Source organism: Bombina bombina, chromosome 5 (assembly GCF_027579735.1).
Source record: "Bombina bombina isolate aBomBom1 chromosome 5, aBomBom1.pri, whole genome shotgun sequence".
In the NCBI taxonomy this organism is placed as follows: Eukaryota; Metazoa; Chordata; class Amphibia; order Anura; family Bombinatoridae; genus Bombina; species Bombina bombina.
Genome location: NC_069503.1, coordinates 1,161,762,396 through 1,161,788,680, shown reverse-complemented (window position 1 = coordinate 1,161,788,680; position 26,285 = coordinate 1,161,762,396). Strand labels below are relative to the sequence as shown.

Below are 26,285 nucleotides of genomic sequence, written 5' to 3'. Positions count from 1 at the left end.
CAGGGGGAGCTGTCCAGTGCTGAATCAGGGGGAGCTGTCCAGTGCTGAATCAGGGGGAGCTGTCCAGTGCTGAATCAGGGGGAGCTGTCCAGTGCTGAATCAGGGGGAGCTGTCCAGTGCTGAATCAGGGGGAGCTGTCCAGTGCTGAATCAGGGGGAGCTGTCCAGTGCTGAATCAGGGGGAGCTGTCCCGTGCTGAATCAGGGGGAGCTGTCCCGTGCTGAATCAGGGGGAGCTGTCCCGTGCTGAATCAGGGGGAGCTGTCCCGTGCTGAATCAGGGGGAGCTGTCCAGTGATGAATAATTGGGAGCTGTCCAGTGCTAAATCAGGGGGAGCTGTCCAGTGATGAATAATTGGGAGCTGTCCAGGGCTGAATCAGGGAGAGCTGTCCAGTGCTGAATCAGGGGGAGCTGTCCAGTGATGAATAATTGGGAGCTGTCCATGGCTGAATCAAGGAGAGCTGTCCAGTGCTAAAGCAAGAAGACATGAATAAAAGTTCATCCACTGCTCAAGCCCAAGCTAAGCAACAATCCGCTGTACACTTGTGAGGCTATATGTACACCTGAGGAACTGGCCACAGTTGAAAGAAGAAAACATGAGTGAGAACTGTCCAGTACCAATGCCAAAGAACAGATCTCTGGAGATAATGTATGCTGAAGTACTCAGACCTCATGACACTCTGTAGAGACAACAATAATATTGAGGGTTGGGGCTTTACCCCTGTCCCTCGCAGGGCTCAGTGCCTCTGACAAAACACCCTGACAGAAGCAAATATTGTCACCCTTCTCCTTACTGGAGAAGGAAGAGGGGAGCTTCAAATTGATGTCCCTCCCAAACCTCCCTCCTTTTTGCTTTTTGTTCTTATTTTGACTTCCATAGTTATCATCCTCATTTCCATATCTCCTCCTCCCTGACCCCTGAACCCTCTGCAACCACTTATCTCTTGTGGGGAAGAGGAACAATGCCAAGGTCTTTTCTGGTCAAAAAGGTGAAGGACGGTTTCTCTTCAGTGGAGAGTGAAAGTGTTTATGTCAGACATCGCACAGACTTCAGCAAACATATCTCTGACAAAGGTAAGTGCTACATACTCGCATGTTATTGCTGTAATCATATGTATCTCATGTTGTAAGCCTGTTTGCATTTAATGAAGTTACTTTAATTTTTATAAACCAAAAAAGACAGATATTCTCTTTAGCAGAGTTAAATAGGCCTAGAAAATGTGGCAGGAACAGTCTATTTTTGGTACCCCTTGTTCTGTGTCTGACTAATACACACTGCACACAGGCATTCATCCTGTAGCTCAGCATACTGTAGGTACACGCTAGCTCAGCATACTGTAGGTACACACTAGCTCAGCATACTGTAGGTACACACTAGCTCAGCATACTGTAGGTACACACTAGCGCAGCATACTGTAGGTACACACTAGCTCACTGTACTGTAGGTACACACTATCTCAGCATACTGTAGGTACACACTAGCTCAGCAAACTGTAGGTACACACTTGCTCACTGTACTGTAGGTACACACTGGCTCAGCATACTGTAGGTACACACTTGCTCACTGTACTGCAGGTACACACTAGTTCAGCATGCTGTAGGTACACATTAGCTCAGCATACTGTAGGTACACACTAGCTCAGCATACTGTAGGTAAACATTAGCTCAGCATACTGTAGGTACACACTAGCTCAGCATACTGTAGGTACACACTAGCTCAGCATACTGTAGGTACACACTAGCTCAGCATACTGTAGGTACACACTAGCTCACTGTACTGCAGGTACACACTAGTTCAGCATGCTGTAGGTACACATTAGCTCAGCATACTGTAGGTACACACTAGCTCAGCATACTGTAGGTACACATTAGCTCAGCATGCTGTAGGAACACACTAGCTCACTGTACTGCAGGTACACACTAGTTCAGCATGCTGTAGGTACACATTAGCTCAGCATACTGTAGGTACACACTAGCTCAGCATACTGTAGGTACACACTAGCTCAGCATACTGTAGGTAAACATTAGCTCAGCATACTGTAGGTACACACTAGCTCAGCATACTGTAGGTACACACTAGCTCAGCATACTGTAGGTACACACTAGCTCCCTGTACTGTAGGTAAACACTAGTTCAGCATGCTGTAGGTACAAACTAGCTCAGCATACTGTAGGTACACACTAGTTCAGCATGCTGTAAGTACACACTAGCTCAGCATGCTGTAGGTACACATTAGCTCAGCATACTGTAGGTACACATTAGCTCAGCATACTGTAGGTACACATTAGCTCAGCATACTGTAGGTACACACTAGCTCAGCACACTGTAGGTACACACTAGTTCAGCATATTGTAGGTACACACTAGTTCAGCATGCTGTAGGTACACACTAGTTCAGCATGCTGTAGGTACACACTAGTTCAGCATACTGTAGGTACACACTAGCACACTGTACTGTAGGTACACACAAGCTCAGCATACTGTAGGTACACACTAGCTCAGCATACTGTAGGTAAACACTAGTTCAGCATGCTGTAGGTACACACTAGCTCAGCATGCTGTAGGTACACATTAGCTCAGAATACTGTAGGTACACACTAGCTCAGCATACTGTAGGTACACACTAGCTCAGCATGCTGTAGGTACACATTAGCTCAGAATATTGTAGGTACACAATACCTCAGCATGCTGTAGGTACACACTAGCTCAGAATACTGTAGGTACACACTAGCTCAGAATACTGTAGGTACACATTAGCTCAGCATACTGTAGGTACACACTAGCTCAGAATACTGTAGGTACACACTAGTTCAGCATACTGTAGGTACACACAAGCACACTGTACTGTAGGTACACACAAGCACACTGTACTGTAGGTACACACAAGCTCAGCATACTGTAGGTACACACTAGCTCAGCGTACTGTAAGTACACACTAGTTCAGCATGCTGTAGGTACACACTAGCTCAGCATACTGTAGGTACACACTAGCACACTGTACTGTAGGTACACACTAGCTAAGCATACTGTAGGTACACACTAGCTCAGCATACTGTAGGTACACACTAGCTCAGCATACTGTAGGTACACACTAGCTCAGCATACTGTAGGTACACACTAGTTCAGCATGCTGTAGGTACACATTAGCTCAGCATGCTGTAGGTACACATTAGCTCAGCATGCTGTAGGTACACATTAGCTCAGCATACTGTAGGTACACACTAGCTCAGCATACTGTAGGTACACACTAGTTCAGCATGCTGTAGGTACACATTAGCTCAGCATGCTGTAGGTACACATTAGCTCAGCATACTGTAGGTACACACTAGCTAAGCATACTGTAGGGTACACACTAGTTCAGCATGCTGTAGGTACACACTAGCTCAGCATGCTGTAGGTACACACAAGCTCAGCATACTGTAGGTACACACTAGCTCAGTATACTGTAGGTACACACTAGCTCAGCATACTGTAGGTACACACTAGCTCAGCATGCTGTAGGTACACACTAGCTCAGCATGCTGTAGGTACACACTAGCTCAGCATGCTGTAGGTACACACTAGCTCAGCATGCTGTAGGTACACACTAGCTCAGCATGCTGTAGGTACACACTAGCTCAGCATGCTGTAGGTACACACTAGCTCAGCATGCTGTAGGTACACACTAGCTAAGCATGCTGTAGGTACACACTAGCTCAGCATGCTGTAGGTACACACTAGCTCAGCATGCTGTAGGTACACACTAGCTCAGCATGCTGTAGGTACACACTAGCTCAGCATGCTGTAGGTACACACTAGCTCAGCATGCTGTAGGTACACACTAGCTCAGCATGCTGTAGGTACACACTAGCTAAGCATGCTGTAGGTACACACTAGCTAAGCATGCAGTAGGTACACACTAGCTCAGCATGCTGTAGCTACACACTAGCTCAGCATACTGTAGGTACACACTAGCTTAGTATGCTGTAGGTGCACACTAGCTTAGCATACTGTAGGTACACACTAGCTCAGCATACTGTAGGTACACACTAGCTTAGCATACTGTAGGTACACACTAGCTTAGCATACTGTAGGTACACACTAGCTCAGCATACTGTAGGTACACACTAGTTCAGCATGCTGTAGGTACACACTAGCTTAGCATGCTGTAGGTGCACACTAGCTTAGCATATTGTAGGTACACACTAGCTCAGCATACTGTAGGTACACACTAGCTTAGCATACTGTAGGTACACACTAGCTTAGCATACTGTAGGTACACATTAGCTCAGCATGCTGTAGGTACATACTAGCTCAGCATACTGTAGGTACACACTAGCTTAGCATACTGTAGGTGCACACTAGCTCAGCATGCTGTAGGTACACACTAGCTAAGCATACTGTAGGTACACACTAGCTTAGCATGCTGTAGGTGCACACTAGCTCAGCATACTGTAGGTACACACTAGCTCAGCATGCTGTAGGTACACAATAGCTCAGCATACTGTAGGTACACACTAGCTCAGCATGCTGTAGGTACACAATAGCTCAGCATGCAGTAGGTACACACTAGCTCAGCATACTGTAGGTACACACTAGCTCAGCATACTGTAGGTACACACAAACTCAGCATCCTGTAGGTACACACTAGCTCAGCATTTTGTAGGTACACACTAGCTCAGCATGATGTAGGTACACACTAGCTCAGCATGCTGTAGGTACACACTAGCTCAGCATGCTGTAGGTACACACTAGCTCAGCATACTGTAGGTACACACTAGCTCAGCATGATGTAGGTACACACTAGCTCAGCATGCTGTAGGTACACACTAGCTCAGAATACTGTAGGTACACACTAGTTCAGCATACTGTAGGTAAACACTAGTTCAGCATGCTGTAGGTACACACTAGCTCAGCATGCTGTAGGTACACACAAGCACACTGTACTGTAGGTACACACAAGCACACTGTACTGTAGGTACACACAAGCTCAGCATACTGTAGGTACACACTAGCTCAGCGTACTGTAAGTACACACTAGTTCAGCATGCTGTAGGTACACACTAGCTCAGCATACTGTAGGTACACACTAGCACACTGTACTGTAGGTACACACAAGCTCAGCATACTGTAGGTACACACTAGCTAAGCGTACTGTAGGTACACACTAGCTCAGCATACTGTAGGTACACACTAGCTCAGCATACTGTAGGTACACACTAGCTCAGCATACTGTAGGTACACACTAGCTCAGCATACTGTAGGTACACACTAGCTCAGCATACTGTAGGTACACACTAGCTCAGCATACTGTAGGTACACACTAGTTCAGCATGCTGTAGGTACACATTAGCTCAGCATGCTGTAGGTACACACTAGCTAAGCATACTGTAGGGTACACACTAGTTCAGCATGCTGTAGGTACACACTAGCTCAGCATACTGTAGGTACACACTAGCTCAGCATACTGTAGGTACACACTAGCTCAGTATACTGTAGGTACACACTAGCTCAGCATGCTGTAGGTACACACTAGCTCAGCATACTGTAGGTACACACTAGCTCAGCATGCTGTAGGTACACACTAGCTCAGCATACTGTAGGTACAAACTAGCTCAGCATACTGTAGGTACACACTAGCTCAGCATACTGTAGGTACACATTAGCTCAGCATGCTGTAGGTACACACTAGCTCAGCATACTGTAGGTACACACTAGCTTAGCATACTGTAGGTACACACTAGCTAAGCATACTGTAGGTACACACTAGTTCAGCATACTGCAGGTACACACTAGCTCAGCATACTGTAGGTACACATTAGCTCAGCATGCTGTAGGTACACACTAGCTCAGCATACTGTAGGTACACACAAGCTCAGCATACTGTAGGTACACACAAGCTCAGCATGCTGTAGGTACACACAAACTCAGCATGCTGTAGGTACACACTAGTGCAGCATACTGTAGGTACACACAAGCTCAGCATGCTGTAGGTACACACTAGCTCAGCATACTGTAGGTACACACAAGCTTAGCATGCTGTAGGAACACACTAGCTTAGCATACTGTAGGTACACACTAGCTCAGCATACTGTAGGTACACACTAGCTCAGCATACTGTAGGTACACACTAGCTCAGCATACTGTAGGTACACACAAGCTCAGCATGCTGTAGGTACACACTAGCTCAGCATACTGTAGGTACACACTAGATCAGCATGCTGTAGGTACACACTAGTTCAGCATGCTGTAGGTACACACTAGCTCAGCATGCTGTAGGTACACACTAGTTCAGCATGCTGTAGGTACACACTAGCTCAGCATACTGTAGGTACACACTAGCTCAGCATGCTGTAGGTACACACTAGATCAGCATGCTGTAGGTACACACTAGTGCAGCATACTGTAGGTACACACAAGCTCAGCATGCTGTAGGTACACACTAGCTCAGCATACTGTAGGTACACACAAGCTCAGCATGCTGTAGGTACACACTAGCTCAGCATGCTGTAGGTACACACAAGCTCAGCATGCTGTAGGAACACACTAGCTTAGCATACTGTAGGTACACACTAGCTCAGCATACTGTAGGTACACACTAGCTCAGCATACTGTAGGTACACACTAGTTCAGCATACTGTAGGTAAACACTAGTTCAGCATGCTGTAGGTACACACTAGCTCAGCATGCTGTAGGTACACACAAGCACACTGTACTGTAGAAACACACAAGCACACTGTACTGTAGGTACACACAAGCTCAGCATACTGTAGGTACACACTAGCTCAGCGTACTGTAAGTACACACTAGTTCAGCATGCTGTAGGTACACACTAGCTCAGCATACTGTAGGTACACACTAGCACACTGTACTGTAGGTACACACAAGCTCAGCATACTGTAGGTACACACTAGCTAAGCGTACTGTAGGTACACACTAGCTCAGCGTACTGTAGGTACACACTAGCTCAGCATACTGTAGGTACACACTAGCTCAGCATGCTGTAGGTACACACTAGCTCAGCATACTGTAGGTACACACTAGCTCAGCATACTGTAGGTACACACTAGCTCAGCATACTGTAGGTACACACTAGTTCAGCATGCTGTAGGTACACATTAGCTCAGCATGCTGTAGGTACACACTAGCTAAGCATACTGTAGGGTACACACTAGTTCAGCATGCTGTAGGTACACACTAGCTCAGTATACTGTAGGTACACACTAGCTCAGCATACTGTAGGTACACACTAGCTCAGTATACTGTAGGTACACACTAGCTCAGCATGCTGTAGGTACACACTAGCTCAGCATACTGTAGGTACACACTAGCTCAGCATGCTGTAGGTACACACTAGCTCAGCATACTGTAGGTACAAACTAGCTCAGCATACTGTAGGTACACACTAGCTCAGCATACTGTAGGTACACATTAGCTCAGCATGCTGTAGGTACACACTAGCTCAGCATACTGTAGGTACACACTAGCTTAGCATACTGTAGGTACACACTAGCTAAGCATACTGTAGGTACACACTAGCTAAGCATACTGTAGGTACACACTAGTTCAGCATACTGCAGGTACACACTAGCTCAGCATACTGTAGGTACACATTAGCTCAGCATGCTGTAGGTACAAACTAGCTCAGCATACTGTAGGTACACACAAGCTCAGCATGCTGTAGGTACACACAAACTCAGCATGCTGTAGGTACACACTAGTGCAGCATACTGTAGGTACACACAAGCTCAGCATGCTGTAGGTACACACTAGCTCAGCATACTCTAGGTACACACAAGCTCAGCATGCTGTAGGAACACACTAGCTTAGCATACTGTAGGTACACACTAGCTCAGCATGCTGTAGGTACACACTAGCTCAGCATGCTGTAGGTACACACTAGCTCAGCATGCTGTAGGTACACACTAGCTCAGCATGCTGTAGGTACACACTAGATCAGCATACTGGAGGTACACACTAGATCAGCATGCTGTAGGTACACACTAGCTCAGCATGCTGTAGGTACACACTAGCTTAGCATACTGTAGGTACACACTAGCTCAGCATTTTGTAGGTACACACTAGCTCAGCATACTGTAGGTACAAACTAGCTCAGCATGATGTAGGTACACACTAGCTCAGCATGCTGTAGGTACACACTAGGTCAGCATGATGTAGGTACACACTAGCTCAGCATGCTGTAGGTACACACTAGCTCAGCATGCTGTAGGTACACACTAGCTCAGCATGATGTAGGTACACACTAGCTCAGCATGCTGTAGGTACACACTAGCTCAGCATGCTGTAGGTACACACTATCTCAGCATGCTGTAGGTACACACTAGCTCAGCATGCTGTAGGTACACACTAGCTCAGCATCCTGTAGGTACACACTAGCTCAGCATGCTGTAGGTACACACTAGCTCAGCATGCTGTAGGTACACACTAGCTCAGCATACTGTAGGTAAACACTAGCTCAGCATACTGTAGGTACACACTAGCTCGGCATGCTGTAGGTACACACTTGCTCAGCATGCTGTAGGTACACACTAGCTCAGCATACTGTAGGAACACACTAGCTCAGCATGCTGTAGGTACACACTAGCTCAGCATGCTGTAGGTACACACTAGCTCAGCATACTGTAGGTACACACTAGCTCAGCATGCTGTAGGTACACACTAGCTCAGCATGCTGTAGGTACACACTAGCTCAGCATACTGTAGGTACACATTAGCTCAGCATACTGTAGGTACACACTAGCTCAGCATGCTGTAGGTACACACTAGCTCAGCATACTGTAGGTACACACTAGCTCAGCATGCTGTAGGTACACACTAGCTCAGCATGCTGTAGGTACACACTAGCTCAGCATGCTGTAGGTACACACTAGCTCAGCATGCTGTAGGTACACACTAGCTTAGCATGCTGTAGGTACACACTAGCTTAGCATGCTGTAGGTACACACTAGCTTAGCATGCTGTAGGTACACACTAGCTCAGCATAATGTAGGTACACACTAGCTCAGCATAATGTAGGTACACATTAGCTCAGCATACTGTAGGTACACACTAGCTCAGCATACTGTAGGTACACACAAGCTAAGCATGCAGTAGGTACACACTAGCTCAGCGTACTGTAGGTACACACTAGTTCAGCATATTGTAGGTACACACTAGCTCAGCGTACTGTAGGTACACACTAGTTCAGCATACTGTAGGTACACACTAGCTCAGCATACTGTAGGTACACATTAGCTCAGCATACTGTAGATACACACTAGCTCAGCATACTGTAGGTACACACTAGCTCAGCGTACTGTAGGTACACACTAGCTCAGCATGCTGTAGGTACACACTAGCTCAGCATGATGTAGGTACACAATAGCTCAGCATACTATAGGTACACACTAGTTCAGCATGCTGTAGGTACACACTAGCTCAGCATACTGTAGGTACACACTAGCTCAGCATGCTGTAGGTACACACTAGCTCAGCATGATGTAGGTACACAATAGCTCAGCATACTATAGGTACACACTAGTTCAGCATGCTGTAGGTACACACTAGCTCAGCATACTGTAGGTACACACTAGCTCAGAATACTGTAGGTACACAATACCTCAGCATGCTGTAGGTACACATTAGCTCAGCATACTGTAGGTACACACTAGCTCAGCATACTGTAGGTACAAACTAGCTCAGCATACTGTAGGTACACACTAACTCAGCATCCTGTAGGTACACACTAGCTCAGCATTCTGTAGGTGCACACTAGCTCAGCATACTGTAGGTTCACACTAGCTCAGCATACTGTAGGTACACACTAGCTCAGCATACTGTAGGTACACACTAGCTCAGCATACTGTAGGTACACACTAGCTCAGCATACTGTAGGTACACACTAGCTCAGCATACTGTAGGTACACACTAGCTCAGCATACTGTAGGTACACACTAGCTCAGCATACTGTAGGTACACACTAGCTCAGCATACTGTAGGTACACACTAGCTCAGCATACTGTAGGTACACACTAGCTCAGCATTCTGTAGGTACACACTAGCTCAGCATACTGTAGGTACACACTAACTCAGCATCCTGTAGGTACACACTAGCTCAGCATTCTGTAGGTGCACACTAGCTCAGCATACTGTAGGTACACACTAGCTCAGCATACTGTAGGTACACACTAGCTCAGTATACTGTAGGTACACACTAGCTCAGTATACTGTAGGTACACACTAGCTCAGCATACTGTAGGTACAAACTAGCTCAGCATACTGTAGGTACACACTAGCTCAGCATACTGTAGGTACAAACTAGCTCAGCATGATGTAGGTACACACTAGCTCAGCATGCTGTAGGTACACGCTAGCTCAGCATGCTGTAGGTACACACTAGCTCAGCATGCTGTAGGTACACACTAGCTCAGCATGCTGTAGGTACACACTAGCTCAGCATACTGTAGGTACACACTAGCTCAGCATGCTGTAGGTACACACTAGTTCAGCATGCTGTAGGTACACATTAGCTCAGCATACTGTAGGTACACACTAGCTCAGCATACTGTAGGTACACACTAGCTCAGCATGCTGTAGGTACACACTAGCTCAGCATGCTGTAGGTACACACTAGTTCAGCATACTGTAGGTACACACTAGCTCAGCATGCTGTAGGTACACACTAGCTCAGCATGCAGTAGGTACACACTAGCTCAGCGTACTGTAGGTACACACTAGTTCAGCATACTGCAGGTACACACTAGCTTAGCATGCTGTAGGTGCACACTAGCTCAGCATACTGTAGGTACACACTAGCTCAGCATACTGTAGGTACACACTAGCTCAGCATACGGTAGGTACACACTAGCTCAGCATGCTGTAGGTACACACTAGCTCAGCATACGGTAGGTACACATTAGCTCAGCATGCTGTAGGTACACACTAGCTCAGCATACTGTAGGTACACATTAGCTCAGCATACTGTAGGTACACATTAGCTCAGCATACTGTAGGTACACATTAGCTCAGCATACTGTAGGTACACATTAGCTCAGCATACTGTAGGTACACACTAGCTCAGCATGCTGTAGGTACACACTAGCTCAGCATACTGTAGGTACATATTAGCTCAGCATACTGTAGGTACACACTAGCTCAGCATGCTGTAGGTACACACTAGCTCAGCATACTGTAGGTACACATTAGCTCAGCATACTGTAGGTACACATTAGCTCAGCATACTGTAGGTACACATTAGCTCAGCATACTGTAGGTACACACTAGCTCAGCATGCTGTAGGTACACACTAGCTCAGCATACTGTAGGTACACATTAGCTCAGCATACTGTAGGTACACACTAGCTCAGCATGCTGTAGGTACACACTAGCTCAGCATACTGTAGGTACATATTAGCTCAGCATACTGTAGGTACACACTAGCTCAGCATACTGTAGGTACACACAAACTCAGCATGCTGTAGGTATACACTAGCTCAGCATACTGTAGGTACACACTAGCTCGGCATACTGTAGGTACATACAAGCTCAGCATGCTATAGGTACACACTAGCTCAGCATGCTGTAGGTACACACTAGTTCAGCATACTGTAGGTACACACAAGCTCAGCATGCTGTAGGTACACACTAGTTCAGCATACTGTGAGTACACACAAGCTCAGCATACTGTAGGTACACACTAGTTCAGCATACTGTAGGTACACACTAGATCAGCATGCTGTAGGTACACACTAGCTTAGCATACTGTAGGTACACACTAGCTTAGCATACTGTAGGTACACACTAGCTCAGCATACTGTAGGTACACACTAGCTCAGCATGCTGTAGGTACACACTAGCTTAGCATACTGTAGGTACACACTAGCTCAGCATACTGTAGGTACACACTAGCTCAGCATACTGTAGGTACACACAAGCTCAGCATGCTGTAGGTACACACTAGTTCAACATACTGTAGGTACACACTAGCTCAGCATGCTGTAGGTACACACTAGATCAGCATGCTGTAGGTACACACTAGCTCAGCATGCTGTAGGTACACACTAGCTCAGCATGCTGTAGGTACACACTAGTTCAGCATACTGTAGGTACACACAAGCTCAGCATGCTGTAGGTACACACTAGCTTAGCATACTGTAGGTACACACTAGTTCAGCATACTGTAGGTACACACTAGATCAGCATGCTGTAGGTACACACTAGCTTAGCATACTGTAGGTACACACTAGCTTAGCATACTGTAGGTACACACTAGCTCAGCATACTGTAGGTACACACTAGCTCAGCATGCTGTAGGTACACACTAGCTTAGCATACTGTAGGTACACACTAGCTCAGCATACTGTAGGTACACACTAGCTCAGCATACTGTAGGTACACACAAGCTCAGCATGCTGTAGGTACACACTAGTTCAACATACTGTAGGTACACACTAGCTCAGCATGCTGTAGGTACACACTAGATCAGCATGCTGTAGGTACACACTAGCTCAGCATGCTGTAGGTACACACTAGCTCAGCATGCTGTAGGTACACACTAGCTTAGCATACTGTAGGTACACACTAGCTCAGCATAATGTAGGTACACACTAGCTCAGCATACTGTAGGTACACACTAGCTTAGCATACTGTAGGTACACACTAGCTCAGCATACTGTAGGTACACACTAGCTCAGCATACTGTAGGTACACACTAGCTCAGCATACTGTAGGTACACACTAGCTTAGCATACTGTAGGTACACACTAGCTAAGCATACTGTAGGTACACACTAGCTCAGCATACTGTAGGTACACACTAGCTCAGCATACTGTAGGTACACACTAGCTCAGCATACTGTAGGTACACACAAGCTCAGCATGCTGTAGGTACACACTAGTTCAACATACTGTAGGTACACACTAGCTCAGCATGCTGTAGGTACACACTAGATCAGCATGCTGTAGGTACACACTAGCTCAGCATGCTGTAGGTACACACTAGATCAGCATACTGTAGGTACACACTAGCTCAGCATGCTGTAGGTACACACTAGCTCAGCATGCTGTAGGTACACACTAGTTCAGCATACTGTAGGTACACACTAGCTCAGCATGCTGTAGGTACACACTAGCTCAGCATGCAGTAGGTACACACTAGATCAGCATGCTGTAGGTACACACTAGCTCAGCATGCTGTAGGTACACACTAGCTCAGCATGCTGTAGGTACACACTAGCTTAGCATGCTGTAGGTACACACAAGCTCAGCATGCTGTAGGTACACACTAGCTCAGCATACTGTAGGTACACACAAGCTCAGCATGCTGTAGGTACACACTAGTTCAACATACTGTAGGTACACACTAGCTTAGCATACTGTAGGTACACACTAGCTTAGCATGCTGTAGGTACACACTAGCTCAGCATACTGTAGGTACACACTAACTCAGCATCCTGTAGGTACACACTAGCTCAGCATTCTGTAGGTGCACACTAGCTCAGCATACTGTAGGTACACACTAGCTCAGCATACTGTAGGTACACACTAGCTCAGTATACTGTAGGTACACACTAGCTCAGTATACTGTAGGTACACACTAGCTCAGCATACTGTAGGTACAAACTAGCTCAGCATACTGTAGGTACACACTAGCTCAGCATACTGTAGGTACAAACTAGCTCAGCATGATGTAGGTACACACTAGCTCAGCATGCTGTAGGTACACACTAGCTCAGCATGCTGTAGGTACACACTAGCTCAGCATGCTGTAGGTACACACTAGCTCAGCATGCTGTAGGTACACACTAGCTCAGCATACTGTAGGTACACACTAGCTCAGCATGCTGTAGGTACACACTAGTTCAGCATGCTGTAGGTACACATTAGCTCAGCATACTGTAGGTACACACTAGCTCAGCATACTGTAGGTACACACTAGCTCAGCATGCTGTAGGTACACACTAGCTCAGCATGCTGTAGGTACACACTAGTTCAGCATACTGTAGGTACACACTAGCTCAGCATGCTGTAGGTACACACTAGCTCAGCATGCAGTAGGTACACACTAGCTCAGCGTACTGTAGGTACACACTAGTTCAGCATACTGCAGGTACACACTAGCTTAGCATGCTGTAGGTGCACACTAGCTCAGCATACTGTAGGTACACACTAGCTCAGCATACTGTAGGTACACACTAGCTCAGCATACGGTAGGTACACACTAGCTCAGCATGCTGTAGGTACACACTAGCTCAGCATACGGTAGGTACACATTAGCTCAGCATGCTGTAGGTACACACTAGCTCAGCATACTGTAGGTACACATTAGCTCAGCATACTGTAGGTACACATTAGCTCAGCATACTGTAGGTACACATTAGCTCAGCATACTGTAGGTACACATTAGCTCAGCATACTGTAGGTACACACTAGCTCAGCATGCTGTAGGTACACACTAGCTCAGCATACTGTAGGTACATATTAGCTCAGCATACTGTAGGTACACACTAGCTCAGCATGCTGTAGGTACACACTAGCTCAGCATACTGTAGGTACACATTAGCTCAGCATACTGTAGGTACACATTAGCTCAGCATACTGTAGGTACACATTAGCTCAGCATACTGTAGGTACACACTAGCTCAGCATGCTGTAGGTACACACTAGCTCAGCATACTGTAGGTACATATTAGCTCAGCATACTGTAGGTACACACTAGCTCAGCATGCTGTAGGTACACACTAGCTCAGCATACTGTAGGTACATATTAGCTCAGCATACTGTAGGTACACACTAGCTCAGCATACTGTAGGTACACACAAACTCAGCATGCTGTAGGTATACACTAGCTCAGCATACTGTAGGTACACACTAGCTCGGCATACTGTAGGTACATACAAGCTCAGCATGCTATAGGTACACACTAGCTCAGCATGCTGTAGGTACACACTAGTTCAGCATACTGTAGGTACACACAAGCTCAGCATGCTGTAGGTACACACTAGTTCAGCATACTGTAGGTACACACAAGCTCAGCATACTGTAGGTACACACTAGTTCAGCATACTGTAGGTACACACTAGATCAGCATGCTGTAGGTACACACTAGCTTAGCATACTGTAGGTACACACTAGCTTAGCATACTGTAGGTACACACTAGCTCAGCATACTGTAGGTACACACTAGCTCAGCATGCTGTAGGTACACACTAGCTTAGCATACTGTAGGTACACACTAGCTCAGCATACTGTAGGTACACACTAGCTCAGCATACTGTAGGTACACACAAGCTCAGCATGCTGTAGGTACACACTAGTTCAACATACTGTAGGTACACACTAGCTCAGCATGCTGTAGGTACACACTAGATCAGCATGCTGTAGGTACACACTAGCTCAGCATGCTGTAGGTACACACTAGCTCAGCATGCTGTAGGTACACACTAGTTCAGCATACTGTAGGTACACACAAGCTCAGCATGCTGTAGGTACACACTAGCTTAGCATACTGTAGGTACACACTAGTTCAGCATACTGTAGGTACACACTAGATCAGCATGCTGTAGGTACACACTAGCTTAGCCTACTGTAGGTACACACTAGCTTAGCATACTGTAGGTACACACTAGCTCAGCATACTGTAGGTACACACTAGCTCAGCATGCTGTAGGTACACACTAGCTTAGCATACTGTAGGTACACACTAGCTCAGCATACTGTAGGTACACACTAGCTCAGCATACTGTAGGTACACACAAGCTCAGCATGCTGTAGGTACACACTAGTTCAACATACTGTAGGTACACACTAGCTCAGCATGCTGTAGGTACACACTAGATCAGCATGCTGTAGGTACACACTAGCTCAGCATGCTGTAGGTACACACTAGCTCAGCATGCTGTAGGTACACACTAGCTTAGCATACTGTAGGTACACACTAGCTCAGCATAATGTAGGTACACACTAGCTCAGCATACTGTAGGTACACACTAGCTTAGCATACTGTAGGTACACACTAGCTCAGCATACTGTAGGTACACACTAGCTCAGCATACTGTAGGTACACACTAGCTCAGCATACTGTAGGTACACACTAGCTTAGCATACTGTAGGTACACACTAGCTAAGCATACTGTAGGTACACACTAGCTCAGCATACTGTAGGTACACACTAGCTCAGCATACTGTAGGTACACACTAGCTCAGCATACTGTAGGTACACACAAGCTCAGCATGCTGTAGGTACACACTAGTTCAACATACTGTAGGTACACACTAGCTCAGCATGCTGTAGGTACACACTAGATCAGCATGCTGTAGGTACACACTAGCTCAGCATGCTGTAGGTACACACTAGATCAGCATACTGTAGGTACACACTAGCTCAGCATGCTGTAGGTACACACTAGCTCAGCATGCTGTAGGTACACACTAGTTCAGCATACTGTAGGTACACACTAGCTCAGCATGCTGTAGGTACACACTAGCTCAGCATGCAGTAGGTACACACTAGATCAGCATGCTGTAGGTACACACTAGCTCAGCATGCTGTAGGTACACACTAGCTCAGCATGCTGTAGGTACACACTAGCTTAGCATGCTGTAGGTACACACAAGCTCAGCATGCTGTAGGTACACACTAGCTCAGCATACTGTAGGTACACACTAGCTCAGCATACTGTAGGTACACACTAGCTCAGCATACTGTAGGTACACACTAGCTCAGCATACTGTAGGTACACACTAGCTCAGCATACTGTAGGTACACACTAGCTCAGCATACTGTAGGTACACACTAGCTTAGCATACTGTAGGTACACACTAGCTCAGCATACTGTAGGTACACACTAGCTCAGCATGCTGTAGGTACACACTAGCTTAGCATGCTGTAGGTACACACAAGCTCAGCATGCTGTAGGTACACACTAGCTCAGCATACTGTAGGTACACACAAGCTCAGCATGCTGTAGGTACACACTAGCTCAGCATGCTGTAGGTACACACTAGCTTAGCATGCTGTAGGTACACACTAGCTCAGCATACTGTAGGTACACACTAGCTTAGCATGCTGTAGGTACACACAAGCTCAGCATGCTGTAGGTACACACTAGTTCAACATACTGTAGGTACACACTAGCTCAGCATGCTGTAGGTACACACTAGTTCAACATACTGTAGGTACACACTAGCTTAGCATACTGTAGGTACACACTAGCTTAGCATGCTGTAGGTGTTATGTTCTCTGTGTAGTCAGGATTAGAACATTCAGTTGTGTGCTGTTACCTTGTGTCTGATGTCTCTTGCACATATCACTGAGACTCTGCAGCAGGAACTTTACATAACTTTTATTTAGCTACAACCACATGGCTTATTCTCTAGCAGGTTCCATCAGTAAAACTAACATGGCTTCTGATGATGTCACAGAGACCCAGACACACCCAGGGGGTGTGGTGAGCTGAGCTTAAAGCTGCAGCACTTCTAACATATAATGATGAGACAAGGTTAGTGCAAAGATACAGTAAAAGCTGCAGTAATCTTAACATCCCCTTTTTTCTCAAAAAAAATAATAATATATATATATATATATATATATATATATATATAAAAAATAAATAAAAATAAAGAACAGACAGTGGATAATATTGTAACATAAAACAAGTAACTAAACCATACACTTGAACTTAGAACAGTTTATCTCTACAGTCTATGTGCACAAGACCTAGGTCAAAGCCTAGATTTTAGTCACAGTTATGTTTTCTGCGATAAGTCCGCCTTCGGATTAGGTCATTCCTTGCTGAATAATCTCTCACTGAATCCTCACATTGCCATCTAGAAGGTGGCCTTCTGTTTCTAGAGGGCCGTAGAGTATTTGGTTCAGGAGAAATTGTCTGTGGAGGAGAACCCAATGGTTGTTGATCACCTGTGATATTTTGTTGTTGGACAGAATCATTCTGAGGTTGATCTGTTTCAGTTGTGTTCATTGCATTTTCATCCTCAGAAGACTTAGGTGGGCACCACACTCCATGCCAGATATCCTCACCATCTGAATCATTGTGTTTTTACATAAGGATACCAGGGTACTGAGATGGTCACACTGTCATTACTGTGTTTTTACATAAGGATACCAGGGTACTGAGATGGTCACACTGTCATTACTGTGTTTTTACATAAGGACACCAGGGTACTGGGACGGTCACACTGTCATTACTGTGTTTTTACATAAGGGCAATAGGGTACTGGGACGGTCACACTGTCATTACTTTGTTTTTACATAAGGACACCAGGGTACTGGGACGGTCACACTGTCATTACTGTGTTTTTACATAAGGACACCAGGGTACTGGGATGGTCACACTGTCATTACTGTGTTTTTACATAAGGACATCAGGGTACTGGGACGGTCACACTGTCATTACTGTGTTTTTACATAAGGATACCAGGGTACTGGGACGGTCACACTGTCATTACTGTGTTTTTACATAAGGACACCAGGGTACTGGGATGGTCACACTGTCATTACTGTGTTTTTACATAAGGGCACCAGGGTACTGGGACGGTCACACTGTCATTACTGTGTTTTTACATAAGGACACCAGGGTACAGGGACGGTCACACTGTCATTACTGTGTTTTTACATAAGGACACCAGGGTACTGGGACGGTCACACTGTCATTACTGTGTTTTTACATAAGGAGAGCAGGGTAGTGGGACGGTCACACTGTCATTACTGTGTTTTTACACGAGGACACCAGGGTACTGGGATGGTCACACTGTTATTACTGTGTTTTTACATAAGGACACCAGGGTACTGGGATGATCACACTGTCATTACTGTGTTTTACATAAGGACACCAGGGTACTGGGATGGTCACACTGTCATTACTGTGTTTTTACATAAGGACACCAGGGTACAGGGACGGTCACACTGTCATTACTGTGTTTTTACATGAGGACACTAGGGTACTGGGACGGTCACACTGTCATTACTGTGTTTTTACACAAGGACACCAGGGTACTGGGATGGTCACACTGTCATTACTGTGTTTTTACATAAGGACACCAGGGTACTGGGACGGTCACACTGTCATTACTGTGTTTTTACACGAGGACACCAGGGTACTGGGATGGTCACACTGTCATTACTGTGTTTTTACACGAGGACACCAGGGTACTGGGATGGTCACACTGTCATTACTGTGTTTTTACATTAGGACACCAGGGTACTGGGATGGTCACACTGTCATTACTGTGTTTTTACACGAGGACACCAGGGTACTGGGATGGTCACACTGTCATTACTGTGTTTTTACATAAGGACACCAGGGTACTGGGACGGTCACACTGTCATTACTGTGTTTTTACACGAGGACACCAGGGTACTGGGACGGTCACACTGTCATTACTGTGTTTTTACACGAGGACACCAGGGTACTGGGATGGTCACACTGTCATTACTGTGTTTTTACACGAGGACACCAGGGTACTGGGACGGTCACACTGTCATTACTGTGTTTTTACGCGAGGACACCAGGGTACTGGGATGGTCACACTGTCATTACTGTGTTTTTACACGAGGACACCAGGGTACTGGGATGGTCACACTGTCATTACTGTGTTTTTACATTAGGACACCAGGGTACTGGGATGGTCACACTGTCATTACTGTGTTTTTACACGAGGACACCAGGGTACTGGGATGGTCACACTGTCATTACTGTGTTTTTACATAAGGACACCAGGGTACTGGGACGGTCACACTGTCATTACTGTGTTTTTACACGAGGACACCAGGGTACTGGGACGGTCACACTGTCATTACTGTGTTTTTACACGAGGACACCAGGGTACTGGGATGGTCACACTGTCATTACTGTGTTTTTACACGAGGACACCAGGGTACTGGGACGGTCACACTGTCATTACTGTGTTTTTACACGAGGACACCAGGGTACTGGGACGGTCACACTGTCATTACTGTGTTTTTACACGAGGACACCAGGGTACTGGGATGGTCACACTGTCATTACTGTGTTTTTACACGAGGACACCAGGGTACTGGGATGGTCACACTGTCATTATTGTGTTTTTACATAAGGACACCAGGGTACTGGGATGGTCACGCTGTCATTACTGTGTTTTTACATAAGGATAACAGGGTACTGAGATGGTCACACCTTCATTACTGTGTTTTTACACGAGGACACCAGGGTACTGGGATGGTCACACTGTCATTACTGTGTTTTTACACAAGGACACCAGGGTACTGGGATGGTCACACTGTCATTACTGTGTTTTTACATAAAGACACAAGGGTTCTGGCATGGTCACACTGTCTGTCATTACTGTGTCTTTACATAAGGACACCAGGGTACTGAGATGGTCACACTGTCATTACTGTGTTTTTACATAAGGACACCAGGGTACAGGGACGGTCACACTGTCATTACTGTGTTTTTACATAAGGACACCAGGGTACTGGGACGGTCACACTGTCATTACTGTGTTTTTACATAAGGACAATAGGGTTCTGGCATGGTCACACTGCCATTACTGTGTGTAACGGTACCAACAGGATACCAAGGGTTAACACCAGGGAACAATGTCATTACTGTGTCTTTACATAAGGACACCAGGGTACTGAGATGGTCACACTGTCATTACTGTGTTTTTACATAAGGACACCAGGGTACAGGGACGGTCACACTGTCATTACTGTGTTTTTACATAATGACACCAGGGTACTGAGATGGTCACACTGTCATTACTGTGTTTTTACATAAGGACACCAGGGTACAGGGACGGTCACACTGTCATTACTGTGTTTTTACATAAGGACACCAGGGTACTGGGATGGTCACACTGTCATTACTGTGTTTTTACATAAGGACACCAGGGTACTTGGATGGTCACACTGCCATTACTGTGTGTAACGGTACCAACAGGATACCAAGGGTTAACACCAGGGAACAATGTCCTGCATAGGGAATCAGCAATTCACAACCCAGCCAGTTTTCAGGTTTAAACAGAATGACATTTATTAAAAGGCTATGCCTAGTATTTATGCAGGTTTGACCCCCCAGATCGGGGGGGTTGAAAAAATGTTGTACATTAGATGGAGGGAACACGCCCTTGACATGATACAATAGATTTACCTTGCTTAAGCTGATAACAATTTAAACACAAGACACATTTGGCTTTTCTTATCACCTAAGCATTTGCTCTCTGAGGGTGATTAAACAATGGACTGTTTATCAATAACATTAATGACAGTGCACAATAGCTGAGGCTAAAGCTGAACACAGTTAACTCCTTTAGTGCTGACAGAAGGGTCTGTCACATCTACATAGCACAATATACAGCCTATAGACAACCTTTCTTACGTTATAGTCCAGAAGTGGCTAGGTTTGCCACAATGCTCCCCCAGAACTAAGCCGGCATACACAGTCTGATCCCAACGGATCGGCTTGGGGATGTCCGGGGCAACAACTTTCGGCTCAAGTAAGCTACGGGGTGTTCTCCACCATCTGCTCCAACTTGGCTCAGTACTGCCCCCACTCCAAACATGGAAGCGTCTCTTCCCGGAGGGACTGGGCTTGGGTAGTCACAGGGTTAACATCAGCGGGATCCATGGGAGCATAGGCAGAAACAAGGGGGGGCCAAGTCATTTCCAAGGAGAACATCAGCAGGTAAGTCCTTCTTGACCCCCACATTCACAAGTCTAGTGCCCACTCCCCAATCCAAATGTACCCTGGCAACAGGTAGGCGGAACACAGTGCCCCCTGCTACCCTCACAGCCATAGTGTCTCCAGTGTGCTGTTTCTCAGACACCAAGTTCTCTTGAAGCAAGGTCATGGTAGCACCAGTATCCCGTAGACCACTGACCTCCTTCCCATTCACTTTAACCCGCTGCCGGTTATTCCGGTGGGCAGCTTGCACGGGGTCTGCTTCATGTAGGCTGCCCCAGCATTCTGGCGCCTCTACGTAGCGGGCGGCAGGCTGAGGATTATGTGGGATTCCGCCGGCGGGTCTTCTCCAGGACTGTGCTTGATTTGCTGCGTTTAGGGGACACTCTGGTCTTTTGTGCCCTAGTCGCTTACATCCAAAGCACCGAATAGGTTGTGAGTAGCCCCGCGAATTGAACCGGCCTCTCTGAGGGTAGTTCGTGGCCAGAGGCCGTGTGGTATAGCGGTGCGCCGGGGGTTGGTAACTGGCAGCTGCTGGGGTGACTGGGGGTCTGTACTCCACTCTAGCAGTGGGCAATCGGTATACTGCTCCCCCTGCCCCTTGTACTGCCACGGATCCGCCAGTGGGTGCTGTATCCGGCACCAAATGGGGAGCTATCAGGGTTAAAGTAGCTCCCGAATCCCGAAGTCCCTGGACCGACATCACCTCATGCAGAATTCCCAGGGGTTCCTCGGCTTGGGTGCTCAACACCTCATGAGCGACTGGCTCCGTTTGGTAATGGTGAGCAGCCGCCCTTGGGGCCAGGTTCTGTCTGACCTGGTTCCAAGCTTGTCTGCTCCGATTTTGGGTGCACTCATGTGCCATATGTCCCCACTGCTTGCAGGTGTGGCATTGTATATTCGCCCGTCCGTTGTTAGGCTGTAGTCCATGGTGCCTCCTGGCATCAAAATGCTGGTCTGCTAATCTGGCTGCTTCGGTTAAGGTGAGGGGTTTTCGATCTCTCACCCATTCTTGGGCTTCTGGGGACAAGCCGTTAAAGAATTGCTCCAACAGCATCAGTTGTCGCAATTCTTCCATGGTGGTAGCTTGGCTGGCCTGTATCCACCCTTGAGATGCTTGATCCAGCTTGTGGGCCCACTCTGCATGTGAATCTCTTTCTGGCTTGCGCAGGCCTCTAAACTTGCGCCGGTATGCCTCTGAGGTAATGGCATATCTTTCCAAGATCGCTCTCTTCACTTTAGCGTAATCCTTGCTGTCCTCCCTGGGTAGAGCGCGATACGCTTCCGCTGCTCTACCGGCTAGCTTGCCTGCTAGCACCGGCACCCATACGGACTGCTCCAAATCATGTAACTCACACAGTCTCTCAAAATCCTGTAAATACCCATCGATCTCATCCTTCTCCTAACAAAACATTTTAAATGCATGGTATGGGATTTTGGGTCTTACTGGGTTGCTGAGTGCGTCCAAAATGGATTCTGCTCGGGAGGATGCATTCCGCGGACTATGTGCCATCACGTACTCCTGCACATCTGCCATTACCATGGATAGCATATCCCGTGGTACAGGTTGGGGTAAAAATTCCAGCCTGGTCCTCATTTCCCTCTGGTATAGGGTCTCCTCCATGGCTGCTGGAGGCGTAGCGCTGCGAGCTCTGTCTCCCTCCATCAGCTCAGCAATTAATATAGCCTTGGGTTTGCTGCTGCCTATCTTTCCCCTGGCTTCTAGCAGTTCCTTTAACGTTTGTCTCTTTAGCTTAGAATAATCCATCTCCATTCACTTTGGTCCCTGGTACTCCTTCCATCTTAGTCAGTATTGTAGTAATCCCCCTCTTCCTGAGGTTACTGGCTTGTGTAGTTGCTCTTCTGGGCGATAAGGTTCATTCCGTCGCTTGCCACCAATTGTAACGGTACCAACAGGATACCAAGGGTTAACACCAGGGAACAATGTCCTGCATAGGGAATCAGCAATTCACAACCCAGCCAGTTTTCAGGTTTAAACAGAATGACATTTATTAAAAGGCTATGCCTAGTATTTATGCAGGTTTGACCCCCCAGATCGGGGGGGTTGAAAAAATGTTGTACATTAGATGGAGGGAACACGCCCTTGACATGATACAATAGATTTACCTTGCTTAAGCTGATAACAATTTAAACACAAGACACATTTGGCTTTTCTTATCACCTAAGTATTTGCTCTCTGAGGGTGATTAAACAATGGACTGTTTATCAATAACATTAATGACAGTGCACAATAGCTGAGGCTAAAGCTGAACACAGTTAACTCCTTTAGTGCTGACAGAAGGGTCTGTCACATCTACATAGCACAATATACAGCCTATAGACAACCTTTCTTACGTTATAGTCCAGAAGTGGCTAGGTTTGCCACAATGCTCCCCCAGAACTAAGCCGGCATACACAGTCTGATCCCAACGGATCGGCTTGGGGATGTCCGGGGCAACAACTTTCGGCTCAAGTAAGCTACGGGGTGTTCTCCACCATCTGCTCCAACTTGGCTCAGTACTGCCCCCACTCCAAACATGGAAGCGTCTCTTCCCGGAGGGACTGGGCTTGGGTAGTCACAGGGTTAACATCAGCGGGATCCATGGGAGCATAGGCAGAAACAAGGGGGGGCCAAGTCATTTCCAAGGAGAACATCAGCAGGTAAGTCCTTCTTGACCCCCACATTCACAAGTCTAGTGCCCACTCCCCAATCCAAATGTACCCTGGCAACAGGTAGGCGGAACACAGTGCCCCCTGCTACCCTCACAGCCATAGTGTCTCCAGTGTGCTGTTTCTCAGACACCAAGTTCTCTTGAAGCAAGGTCATGGTAGCACCAGTATCCCGTAGACCACTGACCTCCTTCCCATTCACTTTAACCCGCTGCCGGTTATTCCGGTGGGCAGCTTGCACGGGGTCTGCTTCATGTAGGCTGCCCCAGCATTCTGGCGCCTCTACGTAGCGGGCCGCAGGCTGAGGATTATGTGGGATTCCGCCGGCGGGTCTTCTCCAGGACTGCGCTTGATTTGCTGCGTTTAGGGGACACTCTGGTCTTTTGTGCCCTAGTCGCTTACATCCAAAGCACCGAATAGGTTGTGAGTAGCCCCGCGAATTGAACCGGCCTCTCTGAGGGTAGTTCGTGGCCAGAGGCCGTGTGGTATAGCGGTGCGCCGGGGGTTGGTAACTGGCAGCTGCTGGGGTGACTGGGGGTCTGTACTCCACTCTAGCAGTGGGCAATCGGTATACTGCTCCCCCTGCCCCTTGTACTGCCACGGATCCGCCAGTGGGTGCTGTATCCGGCACCAAATGGGGAGCTATCAGGGTTAAAGTAGCTCCCGAATCCCGAAGTCCCTGGACCGACATCACCTCATGCAGAATTCCCAGGGGTTCCTCGGCTTGGGTGCTCAACACCTCATGAGCGACTGGCTCCGTTTGGTAATGGTGAGCAGCCGCCCTTGGGGCCAGGTTCTGTCTGACCTGGTTCCAAGCTTGTCTGCTCCGATTTTGGGTGCACTCATGTGCCATATGTCCCCACTGCTTGCAGGTGTGGCATTGTATATTCGCCCGTCCGTTGTTAGGCTGTAGTCCATGGTGCCTCCTGGCATCAAAATGCTGGTCTGCTAATCTGGCTGCTTCGGTTAAGGTGAGGGGTTTTCGATCTCTCACCCATTCTTGGGCTTCTGGGGACAAGCCGTTAAAGAATTGCTCCAACAGCATCAGTTGTCGCAATTCTTCCATGGTGGTAGCTTGGCTGGCCTGTATCCACCCTTGAGATGCTTGATCCAGCTTGTGGGCCCACTCTGCATGTGAATCTCTTTCTGGCTTGCGCAGGCCTCTAAACTTGTGCCGGTATGCCTCTGAGGTAATGGCATATCTTTCCAAGATCGCTCTCTTCACTTTAGCGTAATCCTTGCTGTCCTCCCTGGGTAGAGCGCGATACGCTTCCGCTGCTCTACCGGCTAGCTTGCCTGCTAGCACCGGCACCCATACGGACTGCTCCAAATCATGTAACTCACACAGTCTCTCAAAATCCTGTAAATACCCATCGATCTCATCCTTCTCCTAACAAAACATTTTAAATGCATGGTATGGGATTTTGGGTCTTACTGGGTTGCTGAGTGCGTCCAAAATGGATTCTGCTCGGGAGGATGCATTCCGCGGACTATGTGCCATCACGTACTCCTGCACATCTGCCATTACCATGGATAGCATATCCCGTGGTACAGGTTGGGGTAAAAATTCCAGCCTGGTCCTCATTTCCCTCTGGTATAGGGTCTCCTCCATGGCTGCTGGAGGCGTAGCGCTGCGAGCTCTGTCTCCCTCCATCAGCTCAGCAATTAATATAGCCTTGGGTTTGCTGCTGCCTATCTTTCCCCTGGCTTCTAGCAGTTCCTTTAACGTTTGTCTCTTTAGCTTAGAATAATCCATCTCCATTCACTTTGGTCCCTGGTACTCCTTCCATCTTAGTCAGTATTGTAGTAATCCCCCTCTTCCTGAGGTTACTGGCTTGTGTAGTTGCTCTTCTGGGCGATAAGGTTCATTCCGTCGCTTGCCACCAATTGTAACGGTACCAACAGGATACCAAGGGTTAACACCAGGGAACAATGTCCTGCATAGGGAATCAGCAATTCA

General features: G+C 47.0%; 1 protein-coding gene across 1 annotated transcript in view; it reads left to right on the top strand.

Annotated features, from left to right (window-relative positions):
- Positions 1-960: 960 nt before the first annotated feature.
- SCRT1 (scratch family transcriptional repressor 1) overlaps positions 961-26,285 on the top strand; it is a 268,201-nt gene continuing 242,876 nt past the window's right edge. The window contains exon 1 of the mRNA XM_053715501.1: positions 961-1,072. Within this exon, the coding sequence (XP_053571476.1) occupies positions 961-1,072 (112 nt within the window). The remainder of the gene's footprint in view (positions 1,073-26,285) is intronic.